This window comes from Solanum stenotomum, chromosome 7 (assembly GCF_019186545.1).
Source record: "Solanum stenotomum isolate F172 chromosome 7, ASM1918654v1, whole genome shotgun sequence".
Classification (NCBI taxonomy): Eukaryota; Viridiplantae; Streptophyta; class Magnoliopsida; order Solanales; family Solanaceae; genus Solanum; species Solanum stenotomum.
Genome location: NC_064288.1, coordinates 29,204,385 through 29,217,555, shown reverse-complemented (window position 1 = coordinate 29,217,555; position 13,171 = coordinate 29,204,385). Strand labels below are relative to the sequence as shown.

At 34.9% G+C, this 13,171-nt stretch overlaps 1 protein-coding gene across 1 annotated transcript; it reads left to right on the top strand.

The window, feature by feature from the left end:
• The first annotated feature begins 8,137 nt into the window (after positions 1–8,137).
• Positions 8,138–11,622, top strand: LOC125869791 (uncharacterized). Its single transcript, XM_049550227.1, has 7 exons — positions 8,138–8,165; positions 8,319–8,560; positions 8,639–8,842; positions 8,961–9,053; positions 9,133–9,228; positions 9,344–9,736; positions 11,524–11,622. The coding sequence occupies exons 1-7, from the start codon at positions 8,138–8,140 to the stop codon at positions 11,620–11,622; spliced, it is 1,155 nt and encodes a 384-aa protein (XP_049406184.1).
• Positions 11,623–13,171: the final 1,549 nt, after the last annotated feature.

The window sequence follows — 13,171 nt, the reverse complement described above, 5'->3', positions numbered from 1 at the left end:
TAATCCATGAACGACATAGGGAAGTGATCCTTTTCTGTCCAAGCATTCAATATCCGGTAGTCCATGCATACTCTCCATCAAGTCATGGGCCGCATCGAAACAACCTCATTTTTCACATTAAGAACCACAATAATCCCACCTTTCTTGGGCACACACTGAACAGTACAAACCCAACTACTATATGCAAAGGGATAAATTACTCCAACATCCAACCTCTTGATGATTTCCTTTTTTACTACCACTACTACAAAATGGGGCATTGGCGGCAATTGTTTAGCGGCAATTAATGAATTGCCGTTAATTAATTCTTTAAGCTGAAATATTAGTGGCATATGAACAATGTCCAGTAAAAGGTGTCATTTTAGTGACTATTAAAATAATTAGCCAGTAAAAGTTAATTTTTTAGTGACAATTAAAATAATTAGTCAGTAAAAGATACTAATAAACATAGCTTTCTTTATTTTTTAGGTTTCCCTCCAATTTTATTCCCTCCCATTCTAATAAGAGAAATTAAAAACAAAACCCTATTCCCTCTGCTTCCTCGATAATTCTCCTCTCTCAAACAGCTCAACGCGTCTGCTCCAAGAGGAACGATTCAGGTAAGCCTTCAAATTCTCCACCTACACAATTCAATTCATGTTCTTACTGAAACGACCCATCATCACAAAGAGACTGCTGCGATTTTGCTCTAGTGGGTTATACTTTTCGATCAAGTCTGTTTACTTATTGAACAAGAACTGATTTTTCAAATCGTTTGAAGTTTGAAGGTTTCTTAATTGTTTTCTTTTCTTATTTTACGTTTTCTGGAAGGGTTTACAACAGTCATCTTGCCCTTCACTTTTCGTCGGACAAAATCCTACTGCCAGGTACTAAAATTAGTTAGGGAAATTTTGTAAAAATAAGTTTTCTGTATTTTGTAACTCTGTTTTGTGATTTATGTGTTCTATTAATTTGATGGGCAACTGATTGAATTGATTACTCTATTTGTAAGGTTGATTTTATTATATTCAATTATTTGTGATTGTTCGAATGTTTTCGATTGTATCGGATGAATATCTATATTTTTACTTGAGTTGATAAATTATGTTATCAAATATCTCTGATAGTTACTTGTTTAGCTAACGCTTGAGCAGTGTTCTTAAGCGAGTGTTTTGTCTCTTAAAGTGAGAAACTAAGCTAACCTGTAGGACAAATTTCTCTTTTATGCTCTGTTTCTTCATAAGATAAACTATAACAAGTTTTGTCCAACTCTTGAGTAGTGATCGTAAAAGCTAGTGTTTGTCACTTAAAGCGAGAAGCTAAGCTAACCGTTAGCACTAAGTTATGTGTTATGCTCTTATTTTTTTTCATATTCCGAAATTTTCCTTTTGTTTTATAACGTTTTCAGCATCTGTCTCTGTTTTTCACTGCTCTATATAACTTTTTTCTGTTTCTCGCTCTCCAATGTACTATTCTTGAGAAAGTCGTGTTAGGTGTTTTCGATAACTTTTGGTGTTAATTTGAACTAAACCATCAAGTTGAGTGAGTAAATACCATTCTAGTTATGTTGTGCTAAATACAAAATTGATGGTGTGTTATTTTTACTTTGATTTATCATTTTCCTTTATACTCATTTACTCATGAATTCCTCAGATTGTTTATTGTTTTTTGAATTGCATTTTGTAGTTTTTTTTATCACAAATGACCTGTTGAAATAACATTGTTCTATAGTTTTGATATAAGAAACAGTTAATCTAGCTTACTTACTTTTTGTAGTTGTTAGATGACTTTTTTATGTGTGTTTTGATATTAAATATGGAAGAAACTATAAATATGTAAAGCTATAACGACAGTTAAGTTTGCGTTCTCTATATAACCGATCCATTCTGTTTCATTTAGACCTGTTCCATCTGAACATTCATTAGTTTAAGTTCTCATTCTTTGGTAACTTAAGTCAATATCGGATTAAAATTGGCTAGTTTAACATATCTTGAGGGTCAGTCAATTTCCTATTATTCTTTAAGTGTTTTAACTCTTTTGATGAAGTATTGACCCTGCTGTCTGTTAGTAGGCATATTCATTCTATGGAGCTGCAAAGAATAGAGTACTAAATCCCACCATCATGATATCATGCTTCATAGGTGTCACATTTTTTGTGTCAGTTTCCAAAGAATTGAATATTGAATTAAACCCCTGTTTTCCTACTACTTTGTAGAATTTGTCACCATAATTTATTGTCTCTAAGTAGTTGCTGATTTTCTTATTTCTTCATGGTGAAAAAAAACTCACTATTGCTCTGTTGTTAGAAACTGTAAAACTTTGAAAGCTTTTAAGCACTTAAATCTCTTTTGTTTTTCAACTTACCAAGTCTCCCAGTTATAACCATGTGCTTTTTTGCATCACGCTTCTCACTTTGGTCAAGCGAGCCCTTATCCCTTTTTTCATTTCTCGCTTTGAAAAACACTGCTCTAGAGGAGGTTACGTTCTGTAGTTTTTAAGTGTTTGGATAGTTCTAGTAGTAATTTGAATAAAATGATCAAGTTGAGTGAGTTAATACCATTTCGATGATGTTGTGCTACTCTAGAACTGAGTTTTTATTAATTAGCTTGTTCACTTAAATTGTGAGTTGAATAAAATTATTTCATCGTCAAGCTAACAATATTCTATTTTCATCGTCAACCTAATACTATTCAGATAAATTAGAAGCTCTATATACCTAAACTGTCAAAAGCTAAAATCTGTAAATTTAAGATACAACAACAGATTTAGTTGTTGTAACTTCTCTATATAAGAATGTCATTAGAATCAGATCTTTTCTTGATAGTTTGAATTATTGAAATGACATATTTGAGTTCTATATTTACATACAAATTAATAAATTTCACCTTTTTTTACTAACGCATCTTTAGTTTTTACAGTAATTGCTGGAAAAAAAAGAATATCTTGAACTTTATGGAATGTCCCAGTAATAAAAAGTGGATATATTGTGATAGAGTTAGTAAAGAATACTTGGATGGAGTAAATGACTTTTTAAATCATGCCTTTTCTCAAAAACAAAATGGAGACAAAATTGCATGTCCCTGTACAGAATGTGTGCTTTTCCATCAAGTAAATCGGGCCACAACATATGACCATCTTGTGGTTAATGGTATTTTGTCATCTTATGATACATGGTTTTGTCACGGGGAGTCTTTAAAAAAGTCAAACAATACTCAAGTAACTAATTGTAGCCAGTCAACTGTAAGGGGCGATGATGTGACCGGAATTATACATGATGCCTTTGGAGGATGTACACAACTTATGGATAGTGATGTCAATGAAAGGAGCGAGGTGGAGCCAAACCTAACAGAACATAGTGCTTGTACATCTGGAAATCAAACTCATCAAGAGATGGATAAGTTTGAACAACTCATGAAGGAGGCAAATGAAGAACTTTATCCTCGATGTAAGAAGTTTAGCAAATTGTCCTTTTTGCTACATATCTATTGTACTAAATGCATGTTCAAATGGTCAAATGAATCTTTTGATTCTTTGCTTGGACTATTAAAGGATGTGCTGCCAGAAGGGGAAAAATTACCTCCTTCTTTCTATGAGACCAAAAATATAGTCGAAGGTTTGGGCTTAAAGTATGAAAAAATTCATGCTTGTCCCAATGATTGCATGCTTTTTAGAAAAGAGTTTGCCAGTAAGGATGTCAATGAATGCAAAATTTGTGGAGCTTCTAGATGGAAAAATAATGCAAAGAAAATTCCGGCCAAGGTCCTAAGGTATTTTCCTTTAAAACCAAGACTACAAAGATTATTTATGTCTTCAAAAACTTCAAAAGAAATGTGATGGCATCATGAAGAGCGCAACAAAGACGGTGTTCTACGACATCCTGCTGATTCTGAAGCTTGGAAACGTTTCGATAACAAGTATTCTGAATTTGCTAGAGATCCTCGTAGTGTCCGTTTGGGATTATCTTCTGATGGGTTTAATCCATTTGGCACAATGCAAACTGTTCATAGTACTTGGCCAGTAATTTTAATGCCATATAATCTTCCACCGTGGATGTGCATGAAAGAAGAGTTCTCTATTTTGTCCTTACTTATTCCTGGACCAAAATCACCTGGCAATAATATTGATGTCTTTTTGCAACCGTTAATAGAAGAGTTAAATGAATTGTGGAGTGTTGGGGTAGAAACATATGATGCTTCTACAAAGGAGACATTTCAAATGAGAGAAGCTCTTATGTGGACTATAAATGATTTTCCAGTGTATGGTACTCTTTCTGGATGGAGCACTTATGGTCCATTTGCATGCCCTTCATGCAATATAAACACTCACTTTAAAAGGCTCAACCATGGAAGGAAATTTTGTTTCATGGGGCATCGACGTTTCTTGAAGTCTGGCCACAAATATCGAAATGATGCAAAATCATTTGATGGTACTAAAGAAACAAGACCTGCACCTTGTGCCATATCTGCGTCACAAGTGTTGGATCAAGTTAAAGATATAAAGTTTACTCTAGGACAATCAAGTGAAGAGGTAAGTGGGGTGCTGAAAAATACATGGAAAAAGAAGAGCATATTTTTCGATCTTCCTTATTGGGAGTATAACTTGGTGCGCCATAATCTTGATTTAATGCACATAGAAAAAAATGTTTGTGATAACATAATTTATACACTACTGGGTCTTGGTTAAAAGTTAAAAGACAATATAGAAGCACGATTAGACTTAAAGGAGATGAAAATAAGACCAAGCTTATAGCCTCAGTATCGAGCTAGTGGGAGGGTATATCTTCCTCCTACTTATTTCACAATGTCTTCTAAAGAAAAAGAGATGTTTTATGAATTACTACAAAATGCCAAGTTTCCACATGGCTATGCGTCTAATATCTCACGTTGCATTCGCAAACGAAAGATATCTGGGTTAAAAACTTATGTTTGCCATGTTATAATGCAAGAACTTCTTCCTCTTGCCTTGCGGAAATCTACAGATAAAAGAGTCAAATCTGTTTTAATTGAACTATGCACATTCTTTCATGTTTTGTGTAGCAAAGTGTTGAAGGTAGAAGAGTTAAAATTACTTGAAGAAAAAATTCCAGAAACATTGTCTACTATGGAGAAAATCTTCCCCCCAGGATTCTTTACTATTATGGTGCACTTAGTTACTCACTTGGCAACTGAGGTTAAACTTGCAGGTCCAGTACATTATCGCTGGATGTATCCAATTGAGAGGTATGTAGAATATCACTAAATCATTATTATATATATCTTTATGTTGTAAATATTATAATATTAAGCTAATAACATTAATTTATTCCATAGATACTTGGGTACTTTAAAATCATATGTCTGTAATCGTGCATGTCCAGAAGGTTCAATAGCAGAAGCATACATAGCAAATGAATGTTTGGCATTTTGCTCACGATATTTACAGGTGGAGATTCAAGATCTTATTATTCACGAAAATGTGATGATGAGATTGAGCATGAGACTAGTAAAGAAGAATGCCTTTTTCCTTCTACCGGAGAGTCATATGGTGTAGTAGATGTATATGAAATGGATGAGAAAACACTGTTGCAAGCACATCGGCATGTGCTTTTCAATTGCGAGTCAGAGGTGGTAGAGAATTATAAAAAGTAAGTGTTATTATTATATCTATTGTTGATTAAGTGTATATTACTTCATTTGATAAGAATATTGATACATATGAACTACATGAATAGAGAACATATTACTGAAATAAAGAGATCACATCGCAAGCGTCGTTTGACACAACATCAACTTGACTGTATGCATTTCGATACATTTAGTGAGTGGTTCAAAGACAAAGTAAGTGGTAGGACTAAGTTATTGGTTACCTTAATTATTGTATTCATCCTTATATCGAAATTTATAGTTATATCATTCTATTTGGTTAGGTAAAAGAGTTAGAAGCCACATCTGACATCTTAAAGAATGTTATAGTTCTTGCAAGAGGGCCGAGTTACATTGCAAAAAGATTCAATGCCTATGATGTAAATAATGGATATCGTTTTTGAACAAAACAAAGTGAAGAGCACCTAGAGACACAAAATAGTGGTGTTATGGTCGTTTCAAAGACTGAAAGTTATGCAAGTTCAAGTGACAATGCTCCGAAGTCTTCAAATATCACATATTATGGTAGATTGAATGAAATTGTGGAGTTAAACTACTATGAAGAATTTAAGGTTGTCTTATTTAAGTGTAATTAGGTTGATGTAACCAAAGGTACAGGAATTATGGAAGATGACTTGGGTTTCACTGTTGTGAATTTTTCACGCCTGGCTGATTCTGGCGATCGAAAACGCCATGAGCCCTTTATATTTGCAGAACAAGCTCAACAAGTAATATTTGTGCAAGATCCTCAAGATCGTGAATGGTTTGTTCCTAGGTTAATTAAACCTCGAGACGTTTTTGATATGGGAGAGGAAAATAGTGTGCTGTTTGAGTCATAAATGCAAAGTGATTCCACTGACTTGGCTATCTTAGAAAATTCTCACATTCTTGAGTATGAAAATAACGATTGGGTAAGAAGTGGAGTCGATGGAATAGTAATTGATACAGAAGTTCATACTCAAGCTTCTCTAAATGATGGCGAAGCTAATCCCGAGGGAGAAAATGATGTTGAAAATGAAAGTTATCCAGAATGATAGGCGGTTATTATAACATATATTTTTTGCCAGTGTTATTAAAGAACGTTTACATACTTGTTATTTTACATTTATAAATTTGAACATTATATCTTTATGGTTTGCTTTCAATCTAAATCATTTTATAGAATATGCTTGTTAGTCAGTTATGAATTTTCCATGTTTGTGTTGGTTGATTAGTGAAGGTTCTGAGTGAATTTTCTGGGCTTGTTTTTACCTATATTTTGTGGCTTTGTCCCCTGGATTGTGAAGTGAGAATGTGTTCTTGTGAATTGGAAGTTTGTCCATCTCTGGTGCATTGGTATGTGATTTTACAACTTAACATGAGCATGATCCTTTCTCTTGTATTGCCTGTATCTTGTTATTCTGCTACTAGTGCACTTTAATGCATCTATATAGTTACTTAATTTTAGATAAGAAAGTAGGCAAACTAGAGGTTGCACCAGATTGAACAGTCAACCACAAAATGGTGAAGATCTACGACAATATGTTGATCAGTTGATGGGTGAACGGAACATCGATCGAGCCCAACTGGATATTGAATAATTGATGAATATTCAGAATCACTCAGATACTCCAGATCACGGTGATCAGTCTAATGAGTTGAACAATACTGTTGGTGCCACTGGGGAATCATGTAATACTTTTTAAGTTGTCTACTTCTTATTAGTTTTACAAGCTGGGAACAAATCTATTCTGGTATCATCTAGGATGCATTCCTTCAGAGTCTGTAGTAGTGAGAGGAGTTCATCGATCTCCCAGTATTTTAGCACTTGGTGCCTCAGTAGGAATCAGGGCACCTGGTGCACCCATTAAATCAATAATCAGTCATTACTGCTGAATCATCGCATAATCGTGCCGACAATGGAAGGAGGTTTCCAGAGTCATGCTCAAACTGGGTGCGTCCAGTTCTACCTGAACTATTTCCACAAATTCCCCTTTGCTTCATTGTTGTAGAAAACTGGTTCTTCCCTTGAAATCCATGTATTGACAGTTCATGAGCAGCAATAACTGAACTTGATCCTGTCCTAGTATCAATAGCCCTTTCTTCTGATAATTGATTTTTTCCATAAACAACTCCTAAAACCAGATCTGATTGCAAATACATTTGACTCTCTGGAGAAACACCTAGGAGTTTAGCTTCTGTATTGGCATTCCCATGAGCAGTAGTAACTGAACCTGATCCTGTCCAGTTCCATGAGCAGCAGTCCCCAATAGCTTCTGTATTGAAATGAAAGTACCGCCTTCATTGTACCCCTTCTCCTCATTGACCTCCAATAATCGAGAATGCCATGTTTGGCTTTGACTATATCCCTCCAGTACCCTTCCTCATTCTGTCCAAACCACCAAAGCCACTTCAAAAGTGAACTTTTATTAAACTAAACAACAACATAAGAATATCAAACTAATAGGTTCATTGCATCAGATAAGTCATTCTAATCCTACATGACAAACAAGTACTATCTCAACATAGATAAAAAATAACAAAGATTCACATATGCAATGTCCTTAGTCAAGATTCATCTAATATGTTACATGAGGTAGACAACAGGTAGAATATATTACTTTTGTTTACCATTGTTCTATCGTGATCCTTTTATTTAACAGATTGTACAGAATCTATTAGTTTCTTAACTATATAAGTTTTTCTCATTTGATGTCCTTCAAACTTTTTTACTTCTAGGTAATTCGGAGGCAAGAAAGATACGTGGACCTACTTTACTTAATGATATTTGGAAACTTCCTCCAGGGAAAACAATTGATGTGCCATTTAATAGTTGCAACCAATCTATTGGACAAGAGGGTCGAAAGCTTGCTAGCTTTCTAGGAATTATTGCAAGAACTCCAGAACTAAAACCTCTACACGTAGATGATTGGAGAAACTTTGACAATGAAGAAAAGAAGAAATTGTTGGATTTTGTGAGGGTATGGTGTAGTTGTTATTATTAAGTATGCAGACTCATACATGATGTTATTTTCTAAATTTTTCTTTTACTTTTTCAGAAGAAGTTCACTATCCCAAAATGCGGAGAAGACTTTGTCTTAAAGTCGCTAGGAAAGAAATGGAAAGATTACAAATGCCAATTAAAAGGTGACCATATTCCAAAGTATAAGACTAAAATCGTTTTGCTGAAAAATCGACCAAGTCGTATACCAAGAGATCAATGGAGTGGTCTTGTCGCTTATTGGCTTTCTGACAAAGCTAAGGTATCAACAAATCTTGAATACATACTCCTAGTTACTAATATTCATAGTGTTTAGAGTTTTGTTATGCTCAATTTTTATTTATAAATCATAAGAGATCGCTTTATTTTTTCAATGACAGCGACGTATCCAAGCAAATAGAAACAATAGGGCCAAACAAAACATGCCTCACACGGGAGGATCCAAAAGTATTGCTACATTGATGGATGAGAAGGTAAACCTGTTGAAACTACAAACTATAATATTTTACCCCTTTTTGCTATGTACATATGACATCAATTTTATTATATTAGGTTGAAAATGGTGTAGAGCCTACACGAGCAGAAGTTTTCGTATTAACTCATAAAAAACGTGCGGACGGTAGACCATTGGATGATGATTCTGCCAAAGTAATTGTAAGATTTCTTTTTTCTTTTATTTTCTATATCGGGAAATATTTAGAAAAAAAACTTAAAGTCAAATAAATGAATTCAAAACTAGATTTAATAAGTATTCTCTGGCCAGGATATGATAAACGAAAAGATGAGCAATAGTGAGGGACCTACTGACCAACCTCCTCACCGTGTTGCTTGGAAAGGTGATGTCTATTCCCATGTGTTGGGAAATGAAAGAAGTGGCTATGTTCGTGATTTAGGACTTGGTCCCACTCCTTCTGTTCTATGGGGTAACAGATCTTCCTTTGGAAATATTGATCAAGAGGATTCATCTAATGAAGTTGTACAATGGCTAGAACATGAGATTACTAAATTAAAGGCTAAACAAAATGAAGAAATGAATCTGATGAAGCAAAATCAGGATAATATGCAATTAGAATTACTTCAAATGAGTCAATTGATGCGTAAATATGCTCCTAATGAATGCATGCCTCAAAATATCAATGGCACCTCAAGTGGACAGGTAACTCGATAACATAAGTTTTAGGCATTTTTATAAAATTTAATCGTAATAAGAATATCTTTTAACTAATGTGTTAATATTTATCAGGTCCCTGATGTTAATAGTGGCCATCGACAAATACCACAAACAACATGTATTACTCATCTTTATCCTCACCATATGCATCTGTTTAAAAATATTTATATGTATTAGTATAATAATAAGAAAGTAGTTCACGACAAAAAATGGGCAGAATTTTGTTATTTGAGAGGGATTAGCTATCTTTGTCATCTGTTACCCCTGAATTCTATTATAGTGTACTGATTTTAGTACATAATTATATATTTGTGTACTGTTGTTCCTGAGTATTAGGTTTTCAATAGCTTATTAGGTTTTGTTTTATAGCTGAGTATTAATTATCTGATTGCTCGAACAATCCTTTATCACCTCATCCCTACTCTCTTTGTACTAAATTATCGACCAAGCTTTGATGCTATTAAGCTTCGTTATGAACTTTCCAAATGTGGTATATAGTTGCTGCAAACATTGTCCATAAGAAAGCTCACTATACTTATAACTTCTTGAGTTTCTATCCTCTATATTGTCCACGAGATGTTGGCTGGGATGCTAGCTCGACCATTTTTTCTGCCTCATCATCTCTCTTGAAACATGCTATCATTTCAGCAGTCTTCTTGGGAATTTTCCATATCAGACTTTTTGATAGTATGCAAGAGTTATTACAATCTGCAGTCTATCATCTTGCTTAGGGGTTTATAAAGACATGAAAACACTTTGTATTAGACTCTCCACAGGAGATCCAAGTGGCTTTTTGAGATTTTTTGTATGATATGATATAATTCCTTTCTCATGATGTTTTTATCAATTAGATTTCATCTTTTGGAACATTTATTTTATTATTTCAGGTCATACAATATGATGTTCGGAAATTTTGGGATTGGTCTATATAATGATGTTAGTTATTTCGTTCAAATAATATAAGTTTAGTTTTTAAGTTTTGATACTATAGTTTTGATTAATACTTCTTTTTGTTTAGATTTGATGAGATATATTATGTTTTATGAATTATAAATATGTTTTTAGTATTTGACAAACCTCGTTTGCTCTAATAGGCTCTCTTTTGATTACAATATTGTTGAATTTACTAGTTATAAACTTCCAAGTATAATTGTGAATTCGATAATTTTATGATTGGATGTAGTCATTATTAATGGTGGCTTACCAATCGGTTGTTAAAGTTTTTGACTTTTAGCGTCAAACTAAGTAAATTTACTAGCCATAAAAATTGGATGCTAAATAGGGGAAATTAAGATGTTTTCAAAAGGATATTATGGCCTTTATAATTGCCATCAAACTTTTGTCGTTAAAGATATGAACTTTTAGCGGCAATATTATTGAATTTACCAGCTATAAAAATAGACACTATATGAGCATGATTAGTCGTTTCAGATTTGATTTAACAACTATTTTAATTGCCGCTATAAATAATGAATTTAGCAGCAATTTGGTTGGATTTACCGTCTATAAAAATGGACACTACACAAGCATAACTAACTTTTTTGGATAGGATTTATCAACCATCTAAATTGCCGCAAACCAATAGCCGCTAGAACAAATGTGTTTTAGCGGCAATTTAGTTGGTTTTACCATCTATAAAAATGGACGCTACATGAGCATAACCAACCGCTTTGGATTTGATTTGGCAGCCTTTTAAATTGCCGCAAAATTGTCTTAGTTTTAGCGGCATATGATCTTGGCTTTACCAGCGCTTGTCCTAATTGCCGCAACAGCCTTTGCCGATCCCTGATACAATGGCCATAGAGCATTGGCTGGTAATGGCTATAGCGGCCATAGTTATGGCCGTGAAAACCATATTTAATGGCCGTTAAATCCCCCTTTTGTTGTAGTTATACCTCTTACATATGCGGATTTAGTCTCCTTTGGTGTTCAATACTAGGCTTGTGATCCGGCATGAGTTGGATTTTATGAGAACAACAGCCAAGAGAATCCTAATAATGGCCGCAATGGTCCACCCAATAGCTCGCTTGAACCTCTTTAACACAGAAACCAAAGCCTCAACTCGTACCGTATTGAAATTTGTCGCAATGATGAACGGTAAAGTATCATCTCTCCCAAGAATACATACCTCAATAGAGATGGTAGAGCCTTAAGCTCCAATTTTGGAGCCTCTTCAACAGACGATTTTACGGGTGGAGAGTCGCAATTCTTCAGATCTTACTCCAATTTATTTGGTTTGGAACGGAATCCTAACCTATAAAGTGCGGCGACCAATTCATCATAGTCTTCAATACCATCACCTTCAAAGTTCATCATTACCGCTGCCAGTGCATCAACACCCAAACTCTCTTCAATAGACACATCAGAACCATGCTCCACAATATGATTCACCACTGACACTGACTTGAGATGTCTTTCCTGCTTCATCGACTGACAAGTATTAAAAGTTACCTCTTCGCTATTCAATCCGAACTTCATATGCCCTTTCTCAAGATGGACCAAGGCGAGCCCAATAGCATGGAATGGTCTCTCTAGGATGATGGGAACCTCAAAATCAACCTCACCATCAAGTATAACAAAATCCGCTGGAAAGATAAATGACTCCACCTCCACAAGTACTTCTTGGAGAACACCAATGGGCCTCTTCACAATTCTATCAGCCATGAGTAATCGCATTGCAGTCGGTTTTAGAGCTCCTGAACCCAACTTCTTGTAAATAGTCAATGGCATTAGAGTAATGTTGGCACCCAAATCACACAACCCCTCCGCAAAATGCAACTACCCGATGGTACAAGGAATAGTGAAAGCACCAGGATCCTCTTTCTTTTGCACAAGTGACCTAGTAGCAATAACACTATAACGTTGCAACCTATCATCATCTTTAAAAAAGACGGCCCTCTTCTTAGTCACCAAATCTTTCATGAATTTCGCATACCCAGACACTTGATCCAAAGCTTCTATCAACGAAACATTGATGAAAAATTGTTTCAACATAGTGATAAATCTACGGCAGTTTCCTTCTTGGTTCTTGTTTACCAACCTCTATGGGCATGAGAACAATTTTTTGAGTTATCTCTACTTTCTTCTCTATAGCATTCTTGTACTCCCTAGTAACCTCAATCACATCATCATATTTTTCAACCACAATTTCAACCTTACACGGCGTAGGTGGATCAATGGTATGTTTATCCCCTTGAGTAGGGACTGTCATACATGTCCATCGTTCTTCGGATTTTTGATGGTGTTGCTAGGAAGTGTGCCAGGCTGACGTGGGTTCACCGTAGTGGATAACTAATTCATATGCTGCTTAAGTTGTTTGATCGACACTGCATAGGCATCAACTTTTTTACCGGTTCCATCGTTCTGCAACACCATGGGTTAAGGGGGATTTTTCTTGCACTTCTTGACTTCTCCTTTTCC

Excerpts from the sequence above, each read along its gene's own strand:
- LOC125869791 (XM_049550227.1), top strand. The coding sequence starts at position 8,138 with ATGTCCTTAGTCAAGATTCATCTAATAT. Across the intron at positions 8,166-8,318 it reads AGTCAAGATTCATCTAATAT|GTAATTCGGAGGCAAGAAAG; the intron begins GTTACATGAGGT and ends TTTTACTTCTAG. Across the intron at positions 8,843-8,960 it reads GGCTTTCTGACAAAGCTAAG|CGACGTATCCAAGCAAATAG; the intron begins GTATCAACAAAT and ends TTTCAATGACAG.